This window comes from Aspergillus novofumigatus, assembly GCF_002847465.1.
Source record: "Aspergillus novofumigatus IBT 16806 chromosome Unknown P174scaffold_4, whole genome shotgun sequence".
Classification (NCBI taxonomy): Eukaryota; Fungi; Ascomycota; class Eurotiomycetes; order Eurotiales; family Aspergillaceae; genus Aspergillus; species Aspergillus novofumigatus.
The window spans coordinates 2,266,483-2,282,935 of record NW_020194277.1 but is presented as its reverse complement, the minus strand read 5'-3'; the positions used below and the strand labels follow the sequence as shown (position 1 = coordinate 2,282,935).

Here is a 16,453-nt window from a genome sequence, read left to right as displayed (position 1 = left end):
TCTTCTCCGCAATTTCATCACCGTTCTTCATCTGCTCAACTTTCTGATTCTGTCGATATCTTTTCTTCTACGCCTCAGTTACCCATCATGTCTGCTCTACGACCTTTGCAACGAGGTGTGAACCTCCTGGGCGCAAGATACGTCTCTCAATCCGCCCGCGTTGCGGCCAATGGCTCCAACATCCTCCGGCGGCAGCTCCCATCTCCGCTCCACGGCCGCTCTTCGGCCGCTGGCATAGCTCCCCGATTCCCTGCTGGGCCATCGGTGCCCTCTCAAAATGGGGGCACACGGCGTTATGCCTCGTCTACTACCTCTGGGCCAGTCAAGAAGACTCAATTGTATGATCTGCACATTGCCCGGGGAGCGAAGATGGTGCCCTTTGCGGGGTACTCTATGCCCCTGCAGTATTCAGATCTCAGTCACGTCGAGAGCCACCACTGGACCAGAGAAAAGGCTAGTTTGTTCGACGTGAGCCATATGTAAGTATTCTCCATGCCAGAGAATGATTGACACTCTTAAAGACAAGCTGATTCTAACATTGCTAGGGTACAACACCATCTTAGTGGTCCCGGAGCCGTGGAGCTGTTGATGAAGGTCACTCCCTCGTCTCTGGACAAGCTCAAGCCTAACTCCTCCACCCTCTCATGCCTGCTTGAAGAAGGCACCGGCGGCATCGTCGACGACACCGTCATTACCCGCCTTGATGGCGACGCATTCTATTTCGTCACCAACGCCGGCCGCCGCACCGAGGATCTGGCCTTCCTACAGGCCGAAATCGAGGCATACAGGCAGGCACACGGCGCCGACAGCATCAAATGGGAGATCCTCGATGACCGCGCCCTCGTCGCCCTGCAGGGCCCGCTCGCCGCCTCCGTTCTCCAGCCCTGATCAGCTCCCACGGCGCGGCCTCCCCGCCGACACCGAGCTCAGCACCCTCTACTTCGGCAACTGCCGCTCTCTGCACCTCACCCTCCCCGACGGCACCCCGACCCCACAGCCTCTCCTCATCTCCCGCACCGGCTACACCGGCGAGGACGGCTTCGAGATCTCCATCCCCACAGCCGGCTGCCCTTCCCTCCCAACGCAGGTCACCGAGCTCCTCCTGTCCAACCCGGAGCAAGTCCGGCTCGCCGGCCTCGCAGCCCGCGACTCCCTCCGCCTCGAGGCAGGCATGTGTCTCTACGGCAACGACATCTCCACCGCACAGACACCCCCGCCGCAGCCCTGGGCTGGATCGTCGGCAAGGACCGTCGCGACCCCGCAACGGCGACCTTCAACGGCGCCGCCACCATCCTCCCACAGCTCGCCTCCCCGGCAAAGACCCTCTCGCAGCGCCGCGTCGGCTTTACAGTTGAGAAGGGCAGTCCCGCGCGCGAGGGCGCCATCGTCGTCGACCTGAGTGATGACTCGCACCCGCAGATCGGCGTTATAACCTCGGGGCTGCCGAGTCCATCGCTGGGTGGTACTAATATCGCCATGGGCTATATCAAGAACGGCATGCACAAGAAAGGGACCGAGGTCGGTGTGCTGGTGCGGAATAAGCTCCGCAAGGCAACGGTTACGGGTATGCCTTGGGTGGAGAGCAAGTTCTACCGTCCCAAAGCTTGAGTGCTTCGTTACATGTTTCTTTTTTTTTTTTTTTTTTTTTTTTCCCATGATGCTCTTATGTAAATAGTTACGATTGCAGTTAGATTTTCGGTTCGGATCCATTTTCAACATGACGGTATAATATAACGTTCGTCCATGATTTAACAGGGGCTAAACACTAGCTAGCGACTGCAGTTATGTGCAAACAAAATTCACAATGGTTTCTCAATTTGCAGACTACTACGCATGGGTGAATTCCTTGCCTACAGCATGGTGCCGGTAAGCAAACTGAAAAGAGTGGCCTCTTCGCCTCGCGTGGCCATACTCGCCGAATTGAAGAGGAGCGGAGTCGAAATCAACTATTCTCTGCCTGAGGCCCGTAGTAGAGGCCCTCCCCGAGTCGACAAGGAAGGCGGCAGATCCTCCTCGGCTGTTCCCCAGCGGCTCTCGTTTCGACCCAGAACAAGTACCAGTTCCGCTCCCTCGGTGAAAAAGTCATGGTCGACCCAGTTCTTAGTGTACGGCTTGCCGTTCAGCGTGGCAGACTGGATGTAGATGTTCTGGTACGTAGGGTCGAAGTTCACCGCGCGGACGGTTGCCGTGCGGCCCGTCAACGGGGACTTGATGCGAACGACCTCGAAGAACGGCGCGGTGATCAGGTACACGCTTTGTCCGGGGTTAGGGAACAGACCCATCATCGACATGGCGACGAAGGAGCCCATGGCGCCCGAGTCGTCGTTGCCTGGGAGGCCTGCGGGCGCGACGTTGAAGTATTTGGGGATGTAGAAGTGCGCGCGAGAGGCTGATTTGGCCGGCCGGCCGGCGTAGTGGTATTGGAAGACGGTTAGGAAAGATGGCTCGTTGCCGATGTAGGTGATTCCTTTATCGTGGAGATAGTCGAGTCGTCGGACGAATTGGGCCGGTCCTCCGAGAAGGGTAACGAGAGCGGCCATATCGTGAGGGATGAAGCTGTAGTCTTGTCAGTCGTGAGCCCTGAGAGTCGAAATGACGATTCTTACAATTGGTATTCCCAGATGCTGGATTCAAACGTCTCTGCTGCGTTGTTCTGGAGCGAGCATGATCTCCCGCTGCTGTCGATGTTTGAACATGTCAGAGGTTCCTGCATTCATGTCAATCGGCGAATCCCGCGAGGACCAGTAAAGGTAGATCTACCTGGAACCCCCAAGTGCCATTCAGATATCGGGGCTGGAAGAACCCCTTGAAACCAGTATCGTTACCATTGATGAACGAAGTCTGATCCTCACGGAACAGATTTCTCCAGTAACCCGAAGTCCTCTCATACTTTTCTGCGTCCTCTGTTTTGTTCATGCCACGCGCCATTTGCGAAATGGTGAAGTCATTATAGGAATACTCAAGAGTGCGGGAAATGCTGCGGGTCATAGTTCCAAAGCCGACGTGATCAAAGTCCTCGACTGGAATGTAGTTCAGCGTTTTCCAGCTGTTCAGCCCACCTCGGCCTTCGTTTGACCAGTAGTACGGTTCTACCTCAGCGTCTTTCTTAACAGCTGCATAACCGGCTTCCCAGTCGATGCCCTCGGAAATGCCCTTGGTGTATGCATCGGCGAGAACGACGTCTGCGTTGGATCCTCCTTGAGTGTAACCTACAGCGGGTCAGTTCGTCGACGCGAGTCTAACCGTGGGCATCCTGATAATACCTTTGCAAAGAGACATGCGACAATCCGGAAGCCAGCCCAGATGCTTTTGAGTATCAATAAGCGAGCGGACCATCCGTGTCAGCGACGCAGGGTCGAATATGGTCAAAAATGGCAGCTGAGACCGGAAAGAATCCCACAAACTAGCAAACGTTAGGAGAGTCGCGTTGGAAATGGACTGGACCTACCAGTAAAAAGAGTCGAAGTACGGCTCATTGCTTTCCCAGAGTGGGTTTTCTCCAGTGTAATCCTGCGGATTGATCATTGTACGGTAGATACCACTGTAAAAGTTGGTAAGAAGAGAAGCATTGACGCCTTTTCTGGACACGCGAATAGGGGCAAGCTTGTCCCGCCACGCCTCCGTAGCCTTTGAGCGTGTGGCTTCCAAACCGAAATCCGGAATCTCAGACTCAGCATTGGAGCATGCCCGCTCACTGCTGATGAAACTCAAACCCACTCTAGCCTGCACGGTAATATCCGAAGCAGCATCAAACCGGACAAAAGCACCTCCCTGCATTCTGTTAAAAAGGGCTCTGGTAAATCAGGCCCTCCAGTGGACTCACAGGAAGAGGGTATCCATTAATACTCCGAGATATCTTCAATTCCTTCACGTCTGTGCTTGCGCGCGAATTGACAAATATTCCGTTATCGCGAACGGCAGAGCTGCTCTGAAAGTCAACACAGAAGTAAGGCACGTATGACCCACTTCCGAAGCTGGGTAGAAAACGCGCATGGCCCGTCATGCGTCCGGTAGAAGCGTCGACGGAAATTGTTCCATTGTCCTGTCTTGAATCCGACAAGTCTGTAAGATCAAGCAGGATGAGCGGGCTCGATGCACTATCAGTGGGAAACTGAAAACGGAGCAGAGATGCGTGATGGGAGACGGTCATATCGACTTTGATGCCGGAGTTCATGGTCAGTCCAAAGTATCCAGGAGAAGCTTTGACAGAGTCCGCATGATATCCGATGTGGCGCGCTTTCTTCGGATAAGCGCAACCATTGACATCGTCATCTTTGCATTTGACATAAGGGAACAATGGAAAGTTTCCGAGGGATGGGTTTCCTCCAGTGCCGGAATCATGCAAGCTTGAAAAACCAGTTATATTGCTGCCATCGAGTGTGAAGCCTCCCTGGTTGCTTTGGGAATTCGTGTCGGCTACAGCCTTGGCCATGCCATAGGGAAGCGATGCACCAGCAAAGACATTGCCTATTAAAATCTGTCAGTGAACGATCGTCTGCACCAGTCAAGATTCTATCTCGAGAGCGCACCTCCGTTGGCGCTTCCAATGAGTGGATCGACGTATTGCAGAACATCGTAGTCTAGAGACGTGGAATTGGTCACGGCTAAAGCCAGTGGGATGCTCGAGAGAAGGAACCATGATAGACGAGTCATAATAAAAGTTGGAGATATCAAATAGCGAATGACAGTAAACTATAATTTATTCCATAGGCGTAGCCTACGCAAGAAAGAACGGAAACTGGCTGTTTGCCAGATACAGAGTCAGGTTGAAATCGAAAAGCAGCATACTCGCGTCGCAACGCATCCTTATCAAGGGTTGCGGAGTTGGTGGGATGCTTGCATTGTTGCATTCCTATGCCCCTGACGATCTTGAGCAAGGGTGGTTGATACATCCTGGTTAGCGAAGGATGTTTTAAGTTCCAACGCACTGAAGGATCAATTATTGATTGATGGCTTAGGAGGTGGAAGGTGAGAGGTGATAAATCCCCGATGTGACGGAGGTGCAGATGGATGCATTAGTGCTGTAACAGTCAGTTGCAGGAGCAGATTGCATAATAATAGCAGAAGTTCTTCATAAATGATATGAATGAGGAGCATTTGAAGGGTGTTATTGTTGGAGTGATGAGAACGCTTAGGGTCCGAGGAGAGTCCGAGAGATCATAGCAGTCGATCTCATCTATCTCAGAGCAGACAATGAGGCTAGTCAATCAGACGTCGATAGTCGATGACAACATTTTCATCCTGCAGATTTATGTGATAGGTGCATTCTGCACCAGCAATAATAGTATCTAGCAACATCAGATCATCTCGTCAACATCCATGATACATACTACCTTACTCTATCAGCCGAGGTTCTCTGACGGATCCGCTCCGCCATCCGCCAATCGGACTTTGCCATTTCCGCTCATTTTTGTTGCTTTCATTATTGACCAGTCTAGAGAGGTACTCCATATCCCCAACGAAGAAAAGACCAGGTGGATAGAGGATCTCTTGAAACGCGAGGTTGAGATCCAGAATACTCAAGGATTCAAAACTTGGGTTATATACTTTTGAAAGCTGTTGAGAGCCCCTCGATCAGTCTCATGCCCGCTTCTGGCAGCCTTTACTAATCCTGACAACATCCGAGGCACTGCATCTCTTCCCTATCTCCGTATCCTAGAGTCAGTCTTCCAGACCCATAATCAAAGAAGACCTCCAACTCCAGGCCTCCATTTTCCAGCCCATCTCGTCCCCAATCATTCTGGCCATGCGGCCGCCAGTCCCGTCCAGAGCTTTCTTTCGGGAAGTCTCCACTAAGCACGGCCCGTATATTGTCTCTCGTCTGCCTACAAAGTCCCAACACCTGCCAAAGATCCCCAATCGGACGCTCCCGCTTCCCTCAACTTGTTCACGCTTCCTTGGCCCTCGTTTACACAGACAGTATTCCACCGGTACGCATGTGATAACCTGCGATCCCTCAGGCTGCTGTGACTCGGGATAAAACTAACTCATCTGCTGCAGCTTCAGCGCACTCTCAAACATCTAAACCTTACCTGCTTCTACGTCGCATTGTCGGATTTACGGCCATTGCCATTGTCGCATTTTCCACCGGACTCGCTTATCAGACTCAGAAGACTGTTGCGCGCATGATGGCTGTCAGCATGCCCACCGACGAGGAGACTCTCACTGCCTTTGTACCCTCCGATGAGTTCACGAAGGAGGTCGAAGACTATATCCGCAATCACCCTGTGACCCTTGCTTTACGTCAAGACCCGGCTTTTACCGAATCGCGACCACATTTGAAGATCCCGCAAGAATTGCGCGCGCGTCACCTAACGGCCGGTATCCTTGCAACCCCAGGCGGAATTGTGGTGCCGCCTTACGTTTTCTGCGAGGAGGGCGGAAAGAGTCTGACCGCCATCTTTTACCTTGGCTCCGATGTCTCCGGTCATCCTGGCATTGTCCACGGCGGTCTTTTGGCCACGCTGCTGGATGAGTCCATGGCCCGGTGCTGCTTCCCTGCGTTGCCAAACAAAGTGGGTGTGACGGCCAATCTGAACATTGACTACCGGCGCCCGGCGATGGCCAACAACTATGCTATCTTGAAGGCGAAGACAGTCAAGGTGGAGGGCCGGAAGGCTTGGGTTGAGGCGCACATCGAAACTCTTCCTGAGGATGGTAAAGAACCAGTCGTACTGGTGGAGGCAAAGGCTCTGTTTATTGAACCCAAGCAAGCTGCGGTAAGTCCACCTCCGGGGACATAGGAATAATATGCTGACGATGATTTCAGGCCATGGCAAGTCTGTACAAAGTTACCAACTAGTATGTCCAGGAACAAGCGGATAGAAATACGTAGAGGTCGGGTCTTGGGCAATATAGAGATTTATCATGTATTGTTAGTTTTGGGCGTATAGATGGGAGCTTTTTGCGATACTGTACATAATTCAAGGCATATATGTTCTAGAAGAGCGAACATACCGTATTATCAAGAACATCTTTTTTACTAATATGAATGCAAACTGCATAATTGATTTACACAACGCATACTGAATTTAAAATGCTAAAATGCTCATGATCATCGTTGCTGTCAAGTCCGCAATATCACAGTTGTTGACGCCAAACATGGCCCACCGCCTCCGCCGACTGACCTTCCGATGACCACCAGCTCCAAGCTCCATACAACCAGACCAACGTCCGCCGAGCTTCTGTCTGACTACCTCACTCCCGTTTGCTTGGGTGTGACGGCCCATTTTATTGTTCTTGAAATTATACATCCGACTAGTCCGTCCTGTATCGCATAGCCGGCACCATGTCCAAGTCAAACAAGTACCTGCTCGTCTCGCTCCCCACATCCATCACTCCCTCCCACCAACGCGATGACGCTCTCGATGCTGTTTCTGCCACGGTATCCCCCGACAATGGCTCCGTAGCACCCTTCCCCATCCCGGAATTCAAGATCGGTACCCTCGACGCTCTGGTGCAGCAAGCCGATGAGCTGGCGAAACTCGAAGCCTCTTGCCAAGGTGTCGTCGCCAAGGTCGGAGATGCGTTGAAGAGCGTCCTCGAGGGAGATGAGGGGCAGATCGATAAGATGAAGACTGTCAATGATAGTATGTCTACTGCGTCTGTCGTAGAAAGGGGGACCTGCTCGCTGACTGAACGTAGAGCCCGTTGATCAGTATCTGAGGACATTCTCGTGGAATAAGGTCAAGTATCGTGCTGATAAGCCGCTGGGGAGTTGATCGATCTTCTGCAGAAGGTATGGCACCTAAATCTTATGATGATCCAGTAAGAGCTGATGGATAATAGGAAGCTGCTAGTATCGACAATGACATTCGGTCCAAGTACTCGCAATACAACCAGGTGAAGAATACGCTGGCGACTCTTCAACGCAAACAAACGTGAGGGCCACACGTCATTCGCTGCAACCTTCTGCTAACTGGATTTCATCTGTAGAGGAAACCTCTCCACCAAGTCACTCGCATCAGTCATTGATCCCCGCACCCTTGTCCGCGATTCCGAATACATTGAAACGCACCTCGTCGCCGTTCCCGCTCAGCAAGTGAAGGAATTCCTCAAGACATATGAGACGGTGGCGCCCATGGTCGTGCCCCGATCCGCGACTCTCGTGGCCTCGGACGACGAGTTCACGCTCTACGCCGTTACGACGTTCAAGAAGCACAGCCCGGAGTTTGTCCACCGGTGTCGTGAGAACAAGTGGATCCCGCGCGAATTCAAGTACGTAGAAGGTGGGAAGGAAGAAGAGAAAAAGGAGGTCGAGCGCGTGGGCGGGGACGAGCGCAAGCTCTGGGGTGAGACCCTTCGGCTTGGACGGACAGCGTGGAGTGAGGCCGTGATGGTTTGGATTCATGTGCTTGTTCTGCGGGTGTTTGTTGAGACCGTGCTGCGGTATGGTCTGCCGCTGGATTTCGTCTGCACGATCATCAGGGTATGTTGGGTCCGCGACGGTGAATGTCCGTCTTTACTAACATGTGTATAGACGCAATCCTCGAAACATGCCGACAGGGCTAAACGGAACCTCGATGAGAAATACTCGTATCTCGCCGGAAATGCCTTTGGGCGAGACAAGAAGGGACGGGTCAAGCGAGACGACCCTCACGAGATGCAGGCGGGCGCAGAAGGCGGAGGCGCCGAGTACACTGCGTATGTGTACTACGAGTTTGAATTCAATTGATGGCTGGATGAAGCACTACGCTCCTGGTTTTGTCTCCCTTGTTCTTATTTGTTGGTACTATACACTACCCCATTGAATAGCGTACATATACACTTCTGTATCATTTCGCATCTCTGATCCTTATATGTAAATTTTTTATATGTACAAATCACTGGCAAGGACGATTCTATCTGCAAGATCTATCATGACAAAAGCAACCCCATGCATCTACTCCTTCTTAGGAGGCAAATACCCCTGCTCATCCAGGTACGCAATAATCTGCGCAACCGCATCCCTCACGGGCAAATCATAGTTCTTGATGTGCACCTCGGGCTTATCCGGCGCCTCGTAGGGCGCACTAATCCCCGTAAACTCCTTGATGACCCCCTCCCTTGCCTTCTTATACAGGCCCTTGGGATCCCGCTGCTCCGCCACCTCAACCGGCACATCGACATACACCTCAACGAAAGGCAGACCCGTCTCCTCGCCCGGCGTCGGCACCTCGTGCAGCTTGCGCGCAGTCTCGCGGTCGGCCTTGTACGGCGAGATAAACGACGTGATGGCGATGCTGGCGCTGTCAGCGAAGAGCTTGGCCACTTCCGCAATGCGCCGGATGTTCTCGTTGCGGTCTTTCTCGCTGAAGCCTAGGTCCTTGTTGAGGCCGAAGCGGATGTTGTCGCCGTCCAGTCGGTAGGCGGAGACGCCCCGCTCGCGGAGCAGCTGGTGCTCGAGTTCGACGGCGATGGTGGATTTGCCCGAGGCGGAGAGGCCGGTGAGCCAGATTGTGAGGCCGCGTTGGTTGCGGAGGGCGCTGCGCTCGGAGCGGGTGAGGGCGCTGGCGTGGTAGGTGATGTTTCTATAGATTGGTTGGGTTAGCGGGGTGTTCGAACGAAGGGGGATAAGGGGTCGTACGTGGCCATTGTGAGAGTGGTTTTTGGAGATTAGGATGAGAGAAGGTAATTGAGTGAGAGAGAGATGAAGGATGAAGAATTGGAAGTATGCAGAAATGGCCTGAGTAATTGGTATAAGAGCGGGGCGCTGATCGCGGGGTGAATCCGGTGAGAAATCATTACTATGGAGCATCGGAGGAAGAAAAGATGATGCCATTTTTAAGGATTCTTATTGGACTTCTACGCTGTCAATGGGTTAATACTGAAATTCTTCATACTTAGTCCTACCTACACCAATCCAGAACAGAAGATACCAATATTTTTCTCGATTGTGTTCTCTGCATTTGCTCCTGAATGTATTGTCAATCCCGGTATCTCTGACAAACCGATCATCGGAGCTTGCGTGGCTCTCGCCTTAACTCCAGCCACGGTGGATCAGAGCATACGGAGTTACGTGACATTTCTATGGATGACAACTCGATTTCTCGTCTCTTGTCACTTTACTATTCTTAGATTGCAACACTGAGTACTCCTGGCCAGGCTGATCACCTTCTTGGCCGCATCCTCAAAACTGTCAAAGGCGTGCAGGGGAAGCCCACTCTCGGCAATCTGTATCAGTCAGCTTAGTCAAGTATGCCGTGGTCAGTAGGTTAGACCGACCATCTTCTGTCCGAGCTCCTCGTTCGTCCCCCGCAGCCGTACTACCACCGGGACGTTCATTTCCAAGTCTCGAAAGGCCATGATAATCCCCTCGGCGATCATGTCACACCGAGTTAGGCCGCCGAAGATATTGACGAAAATGGCCTTGACCCGTGGATCAGACCGAATGATCCGGAAGGACGATTTGACTGTTTCGGAAGTTGCTTTGCCCCCTGTGTCAAGGAAGTTGGCGCAGTGACCGCCGTGGATGGACAGGGCATCGACGGTGTTCATCGCTAGGCCCGCGCCATTGACTATCTTGGTCAGCTCCGACTGTACACTGCAGGATGGGCAGGCTCAACTCACCGAGTGTCCCAATGCTTCCCTCTCCTTGTAACCTATATAGCGCCTTAGCACATTGATCACGATGTAGGCTGCTATCTTGCAAGCTGAGACATACTTGACATAGACGATTCCGTCCTTTTCCGCTTCGACTTCTTCAGGAACCTCTTCTTCCTTGTTTCTGAGTCGGTGCACATCTTCTTGACGTCCAGAGCTCCGGAACGCCGCATCGTCAAACCCGAAACGCGCACCACGAACTTGCATCTCACCATGGTTGAAATTGGCCCGGACTTCCAGTAGGTAGGCTTCCTTCTCCTTGAAGATCTCCCAAAGAGCTTGCGTAAGCTCTGCCAACTTCCCGCGTGCTGTCTCTGGAAGTTGCAGGTGGGAGGCAACAGCTTCGAGGACTGGGCTGCCACTACTGAACTTTTGCGTTGTGTAAGCGAATGGAAATCTAGTGGAAGACGCTTGAGCAAGATCAGGTGTTGTAGAAGCAACTATGCAGGGCGACAACGCTGTTCTGTCCACTGTCATTGTGAGCAAGACCTCTGAATCCGAAGGAGCTGCCTCGTTCACCGAGATAGATTTCCGCTTCAGCATCTCGAGAGCCTGAAATTCCTTGACATAGAGAGATCGCTTTTGTATTGACCAGGACGACACACGGCTACTACCATGCGGGAGACGTCGCATTGTATGCAGGCCTCTTTTTTGGCTGCTAGAACTGATAGGCTGAGAATTGTTCAGTCTCGCCACGAACGGGGCCATCAAACAATACTTACCGTAGCACTCGTCAGGGTTCTGCGAGCTAAAAGCGCCTTCATACCCTGACCAAACTTTTCTGGGTGATCGACCATTGTCACTCCAGCGCTCTCGAGAGCTCTGTGCTTGGCCACTGCACCTGGCTCTCCAGGAGCTATCCAAGCGCCGGCGTGGCCCATGACCCGACCAGGAGGGCCTCTCGACCGCCAATAAGAGCCATAATAGGTCTAAGCAGTGTCAGTTCTCAGGTATGCCAAAGCATGTTCAGACCGTGCGTACTTTGGGTTAGCAGCCCTCTTGTTGTAGTCTCGAATCCACTCTGCTGCATCAATTTCCGCAGTCCCGCCAATCTCGCCCACCAAGATGATACCTTCTGTGTCAGGATCCTCCTCGAAGACCTTCAACGCATCGACGAAATTGGTTCCCGCCAGTACATCTCCGCCCATGCTGATACACAGGCTCTGTCCAAGTCCAGCGCGCGTCGTCGATGCCACAGTCTCGTAGCTTAGTGTCCCTGATTTAGCTACGATTCCGATCTTGCCAGGGGAGAAACACGGTAAAGGTTGGAATCCGATCCGGCACTTGCCAATTGCAGAGATAATCCCGGGGCAGTTGGCTCCTACCAGTCGGGTTTTGGACTGGGTCTGCAGCATAGAGTGAACCTGCGAGACGTCAGCTATATGAGAAAGTCAAATGTTCTTATCTACTAACACGAAGCATATCATGAATGGGGACATGCTCCGCTACAGCCACAACAAGCGGAATCTCTGCCTCAATCGCCTCTTCCATGGCCTTTGCTGTCTGGTTTCCGGGACATAGATGGCGGATGCATCGGGCTTGGCCCTTTCTTGAGCCTGCGTCTATGAGCATGGTGTCCATGAACGAGTGAGCCAGGGTATTCGCACCGCTTGCACTGAAGGAAATACAGGAAGTCCAAGATGCTCACCCTCCACGCCGGGCTTTACACCTCCTACAATCTTCGTACCCCATGCGAGGGATTCCTTGACATTGGCAGTAGCCTTTGATCGTCAATATGCCAACATTCTGACCGCCCTGGGGAGTCATAGTCTACACATACCTGCCGTCCTGCAAACGTTAGCTCATACCGCCGAATGACACGCAATCCAGAATGCACCTGTGAATCCCTGAAACAAGACTCTTGTATGCGCTCCTATCTTGAGATTCGGAAGGGTGTCCGCATAGCTAGACTTCCTTGATGATGTTGAGAATCGCGAGAGTCTCAGAATGGAAGTTTTCCGTGCCCGTAGAGGCAGGAGCCGTAAACCCGTCATCCTACGGCCAATGGCAAGAGTTAATATAAACAAGCCTTCTTGTTCCTAAGACACTACACCGCCAGAAAGTACCCCTGAGGTAGAGATGAAGGGTTCTCTAAACGTTCAACCAGCAATCGAGTTGAGGGCGAGCAGATATCCAACCTCCCCTCAATGATGGTCCATCACTCATGGAAAAGAACCGGTTATATAGCGTTTGATGGAGCATAGGAAACCTCGGGAAAGCAGCTGCAAGCCGCCGGTCTCGGAGAACCCCCGCCTGCGATTTCGAGAAGATCTACATCTTCTGATTGGCCTTCTCGGAATAGGCATATTAGTCCCCTACTCGGGAAACCAAAGAGCGGGGGGAGCACCTCACGTGCTCTGTCTTCGTCGTTCGGGAGAGCACTGGGATAGTAGATATCCATTCATAAGGCTTAGTAGAGAGTGTAGGATAGATAGACAAGCAGTGAAAACGGACCAGATATATTCCGCTCAACACCAAAGTTCAATCTGATGTCATACGTGCGATTGGGCCTTAGGATCTCCAATTGTTTGTACGGAGTAGATAAGATCGTAACGACAGAGGACAATCGAACGATCGGGCAAATCTCAATGGCTTAAAGGGAGAGCTGTACCTACTCGTATCAAATGGACGTAAGGCAGTAAATAAAACAACAGTCGCATTGCCCGTACGATGTGGACAGAGAAGAGCCAATCAACAAGTGCAACCCCAAATACTCGGCGGGGCTCAACTCCATCACTGACGCCATTCATTCCTTTGTTCCATCGGAGAGCTCAGTGCTATTAATATCTGCATTCTGGATTCAGACCGTGGAGTCTCGAACGTCCATCGATCACCTACGTCGAATATATATATATATTTTGTATAATTCAGGCCCGGCTAGCATGGCCGCTAAACCCAGCCAGAAATCCCAGGGTTGGTGTATATTCTCCATTGCGAATTACCTCTCTAATTCCCCCTTCTGAACGAGCTATCCACAACGCATTTGTGGACTCTACTCTACGCCTCTACCCTCACCGCAAAACCACCTGGAACCACACTAACCCCAATGTCAATCCCAGCAGCCAGCCCGGAGCTCGAGCAATCCGTCCGCCAACTCTCCCTCCGCGACAATGCCCCAATCAAAGACATCCCCCGCCCAACAGTGAAGACACCCACCACCAAAAAGAAGGCCCCCGTCGTCGCAGACTCCTGGGAAGACGAAGCAGACTCCGACCCCTCCCTATCCGAGGTTGAGCAAAGCCGGTCGTCGTCCGCAGCTGCACCCGATCTCTCAACACTCTCGCCCTCCGTCAGTGCTAGCGCAGAGGGGCCGCTCGATCCTCCCCCGACGCCCATCTCACCGCAGACGTCCCAGCCCTGGGTGTCGGGCGCGCCCTTGCCGGGGCGTAGCTTGAGCTCGTCCCCGCCCACAGGGTCAGGATCTAGATCGCCAGCGAGAAGGCCGGAGAAGCAGACTGCTGTTGCGGGAAGGCTGATTGCGGGCGCGTTGGGGATCCGGGCTCCAAAGAGGACGGAGGAGCAGCGCGCGTATGATCGGGCGATAAAGGAGCAGGAGATTCGCCGGCGGAATCGGGAAAGGGAGGAAGAGGCGAAGAGGAAAGAGGAGGAGGAGAGGGCGAAGGCTGCTGTTTGGGATGCATGATTATATTGGGCTTTATATGTTTGGATGCAGTGTCTTATGTCTCGGGGTTCTTGTACAGATTTTGTGTCGATGGCGGGTTTCTGAGTGCTTTTGGTCTTCATCGCTTACGATGTTCCGGCGAGAGCCTGCAACTTTATATACTCTAATACCGTCTTGGTTCGCAACTTCAAATGCCAATGCCAACATTTTATATGAAAAGAATTTTCATGAAAGGGGCATATATGATTCATAACTCATTCGCGTCAGATGCCATGCAATGTGAAGTGTTTAGGACGGCCTATTCACATTGCCTTAACTCTCTTAGCTTTTTTCCACTTTCAACGCATGTAGCGAGTCTGTATTCCCAAAAAAAAACCACAAATCTGAAAGTCAGAAGAGCACCCAGATCAAGCAAAGCTTGCCGGGCCCGGGGGCCAACGAAAACACCTCTACTCCGGTTATCTCTCAAAATGCGAGCAACGAAAAACTGAAAGACGATGAGTTCATTGTATTGGAGGCTCCCTGAGAACCCTGTCTAACCGCCAATCTGCTCCTGGTGCACCTCCAGAGTATCGCCATCGGCCATATCGAGCTGTATTGAAACCGGTCATTAGTCTATGCTTTTGAAGACGACAGACAGAGAGGAAAGGTGCACATACAGAGTCAGGTGTGTCTTCGGGACGCACGCGGGTACCGTCAAACAGGAAACGGACAGTAGACAGCTGCTTTCCCTGGCGCTCGCAGAAGGCGTCCATGAGCTTTTTCAGCTGCGTTGTGCGCTTGATCTTGAAGAAGACCTCGTTGTTGTTATCGGTGACCTTGATGTTGAGGTGCTCGACCGGGGCGGGGGTTCGCTTGGTGTTCCATTGTCGGCCATGCTGACGGCTAATCAGAATATAGACAAGAGGATGAGAAGTCTGCTGTTGCTGGGAATTCCTGAGATTGACATGACTGGTCAGTGTTCGTCCCGAAGCGGGGAAGTCGCATACAAGGTGGAGGGATATCGATGCCAAAGCAGGAGATTTAAACTCACCGGTAACTCTTGAGGTTGAGTGTAGAGATCACGAAGCGCTATGAATGAGCAGAGGGGAAAGCGAAAAGAACTGGATAAGTGAAAGAGTATTGAAGTCGTAAGAGTAACTCGCGCTGAAGATGATGGAAGGCGACGGACCCCACCGCCAGTGAAACAGTGGCGGAGAATCTATTTTGCGGCGCAGGTCCCAGCATCAAGCAGGCTGGACAGAGGCATTAGGTCAGTATAATATTGTAGGCTTTTGGCATTGGAAACAATTCATTTACAATACCTCAGATATCTTCACAGAGGTTCTACGGTTCCATTTAGACCACTTTGAAAGGTCATAGTGTCCCAATTCGAGACAGTCACTTCTGTTGTTGGAGATTCAACTATTGCGTCATGGTAAGAGGGTTTCGAATGTGAAGTCAATTGGAGGCTCAAAGTGAGCTAACAGCAATTGAACCGCAAGGGGAATTTGAAAGATGATCTGGCATACGATCCTCCGTGTCATCCAAGAGCTGTAGGCCAAATACATCCTCATCTATCATATAGATATATCTGTACTGACCAACCTAGTGCGCCATTCAAGGTACTTCTGATCACCTATGGATAGCATCATGGCCCCAAACGGTCAACATTTAAAGCTAACTGGAGTAGCTTGCCTAACCAAGAATTCGTACAAGGAAGAGAGGTGCCAGGCTCAGATCAATGCCTTGTACGAGTGCTGTAATGCTTTCTACCAAGAGAAAGGAGAGGATGCAAAAACTCCCAGTTGCCCTAAAGCAAGCTTGCTGAAGCTGAGGATGAAGCAACAATCTCAGGGAAATTAGAAATCTTATAGAGCGAAGGCTGTTCATGGGTACCAATCGCTGTCAATAGGTCTACGGTAATAATATAAGTTGATGCCGGTCAAGAGCAACGCTGGCGATTTTTCCAAAGTATGTGACAGATTCCTTTGCAGTCTCAGCTCCCACGATGAGAGAGCTAGGCTAGTTGAGGAACTGCCAGATTGCTCTAAGACAATCTTGAGCACGCAAAGAGGCCGTATGACCTGAACGAAGATAGAGAAGCTGCTCGTCCCGAGACTCTAATGATTGCCTATAAGACATTTGATGAAAGAAAAGAAGAAGAGAAAACAGATCGTGGGAATTGAAATTTTATGCGTGTCTGCGCATCTGCGCTAGTCCATATCAAGCTTAGTTACCAAAACAACGCCCAGCCAACGGGGAACCCAA

At 51.9% G+C, this 16,453-nt stretch overlaps 9 protein-coding genes across 9 annotated transcripts; 5 read left to right on the top strand and 4 right to left on the bottom strand.

The window, feature by feature from the left end:
• The first annotated feature begins 51 nt into the window (after nucleotides 1-51).
• On the top strand, nucleotides 52-1,651 carry P174DRAFT_441571 (glycine decarboxylase subunit T). The gene is given in 4 exon segments (XM_024827349.1): nucleotides 52-479; nucleotides 546-873; nucleotides 893-1,175; nucleotides 1,208-1,651. 4 exon segments carry the CDS (start codon nucleotides 88-90, stop codon nucleotides 1,606-1,608), a joined length of 1,404 nt encoding a protein of 467 aa, XP_024682886.1. The 5' UTR covers nucleotides 52-87; the 3' UTR covers nucleotides 1,609-1,651.
• A 176-nt stretch (nucleotides 1,652-1,827) lies between these two features.
• P174DRAFT_460376 (glycoside hydrolase family 92 protein) lies at nucleotides 1,828-4,653 on the bottom strand (the record flags this gene model as incomplete). The annotated part of the gene is made up of 8 exons (XM_024829878.1): nucleotides 1,828-1,957; nucleotides 1,993-2,556; nucleotides 2,607-2,707; nucleotides 2,761-3,209; nucleotides 3,264-3,403; nucleotides 3,449-3,771; nucleotides 3,824-4,467; nucleotides 4,530-4,653. The coding sequence occupies 8 exons, from the start codon at nucleotides 4,651-4,653 to the stop codon at nucleotides 1,828-1,830; spliced, it is 2,475 nt and encodes an 824-aa protein (XP_024682885.1).
• Nucleotides 4,654-5,447: 794 nt separating this feature from the next.
• P174DRAFT_512464 (PaaI family thioesterase) lies at nucleotides 5,448-6,969 on the top strand. Its single transcript, XM_024831880.1, has 3 exons — nucleotides 5,448-5,930; nucleotides 6,001-6,719; nucleotides 6,770-6,969. Exons 1-3 carry the CDS (start codon nucleotides 5,747-5,749, stop codon nucleotides 6,800-6,802), a joined length of 936 nt encoding a protein of 311 aa, XP_024682884.1. The 5' UTR covers nucleotides 5,448-5,746; the 3' UTR covers nucleotides 6,803-6,969.
• A 183-nt stretch (nucleotides 6,970-7,152) lies between these two features.
• On the top strand, nucleotides 7,153-8,836 carry P174DRAFT_441568 (H(+)-transporting V1 sector ATPase subunit C). Its single transcript, XM_024827348.1, has 6 exons — nucleotides 7,153-7,589; nucleotides 7,645-7,685; nucleotides 7,718-7,738; nucleotides 7,789-7,880; nucleotides 7,936-8,428; nucleotides 8,480-8,836. The coding sequence occupies exons 1-6, from the start codon at nucleotides 7,289-7,291 to the stop codon at nucleotides 8,672-8,674; spliced, it is 1,143 nt and encodes a 380-aa protein (XP_024682883.1). The 5' UTR covers nucleotides 7,153-7,288; the 3' UTR covers nucleotides 8,675-8,836.
• P174DRAFT_406757 (adenylyl-sulfate kinase) lies at nucleotides 8,797-9,682 on the bottom strand. The gene is made up of 2 exons (XM_024824113.1): nucleotides 9,566-9,682; nucleotides 8,797-9,509 (listed from the first exon to the last, which is right to left on the bottom strand). The coding sequence occupies exons 1-2, from the start codon at nucleotides 9,571-9,573 to the stop codon at nucleotides 8,882-8,884; spliced, it is 636 nt and encodes a 211-aa protein (XP_024682882.1). The 5' UTR covers nucleotides 9,574-9,682; the 3' UTR covers nucleotides 8,797-8,881.
• A 356-nt stretch (nucleotides 9,683-10,038) lies between these two features.
• Nucleotides 10,039-12,575, bottom strand: P174DRAFT_460372 (putative succinyl-CoA synthetase subunit alpha; the record flags this gene model as incomplete). The annotated part of the gene is made up of 9 exons (XM_024829877.1): nucleotides 10,039-10,152; nucleotides 10,204-10,500; nucleotides 10,609-11,253; nucleotides 11,304-11,481; nucleotides 11,563-11,945; nucleotides 11,995-12,075; nucleotides 12,099-12,137; nucleotides 12,189-12,302; nucleotides 12,390-12,575. 9 exons carry the CDS (start codon nucleotides 12,573-12,575, stop codon nucleotides 10,039-10,041), a joined length of 2,037 nt encoding a protein of 678 aa, XP_024682881.1.
• Nucleotides 12,576-12,675: 100 nt separating this feature from the next.
• On the top strand, nucleotides 12,676-13,218 carry P174DRAFT_177967 (uncharacterized protein). The gene has a single exon (XM_024821243.1). The coding sequence runs from the start codon at nucleotides 12,775-12,777 to the stop codon at nucleotides 13,069-13,071; it is 297 nt and encodes a 98-aa protein (XP_024682880.1). The 5' UTR covers nucleotides 12,676-12,774; the 3' UTR covers nucleotides 13,072-13,218.
• A 218-nt stretch (nucleotides 13,219-13,436) lies between these two features.
• On the top strand, nucleotides 13,437-14,406 carry P174DRAFT_441565 (uncharacterized protein). Its single transcript, XM_024827347.1, has one exon. It carries the CDS (start codon nucleotides 13,628-13,630, stop codon nucleotides 14,222-14,224), a length of 597 nt encoding a protein of 198 aa, XP_024682879.1. The 5' UTR covers nucleotides 13,437-13,627; the 3' UTR covers nucleotides 14,225-14,406.
• Nucleotides 14,407-14,738: 332 nt separating this feature from the next.
• On the bottom strand, nucleotides 14,739-15,834 carry P174DRAFT_420837 (SUMO family protein SMT3; the record flags this gene model as incomplete). The annotated part of the gene is made up of 3 exons (XM_024824905.1): nucleotides 14,739-14,795; nucleotides 14,863-15,139; nucleotides 15,791-15,834. The coding sequence occupies 3 exons, from the start codon at nucleotides 15,832-15,834 to the stop codon at nucleotides 14,739-14,741; spliced, it is 378 nt and encodes a 125-aa protein (XP_024682878.1).
• Nucleotides 15,835-16,453: the final 619 nt, after the last annotated feature.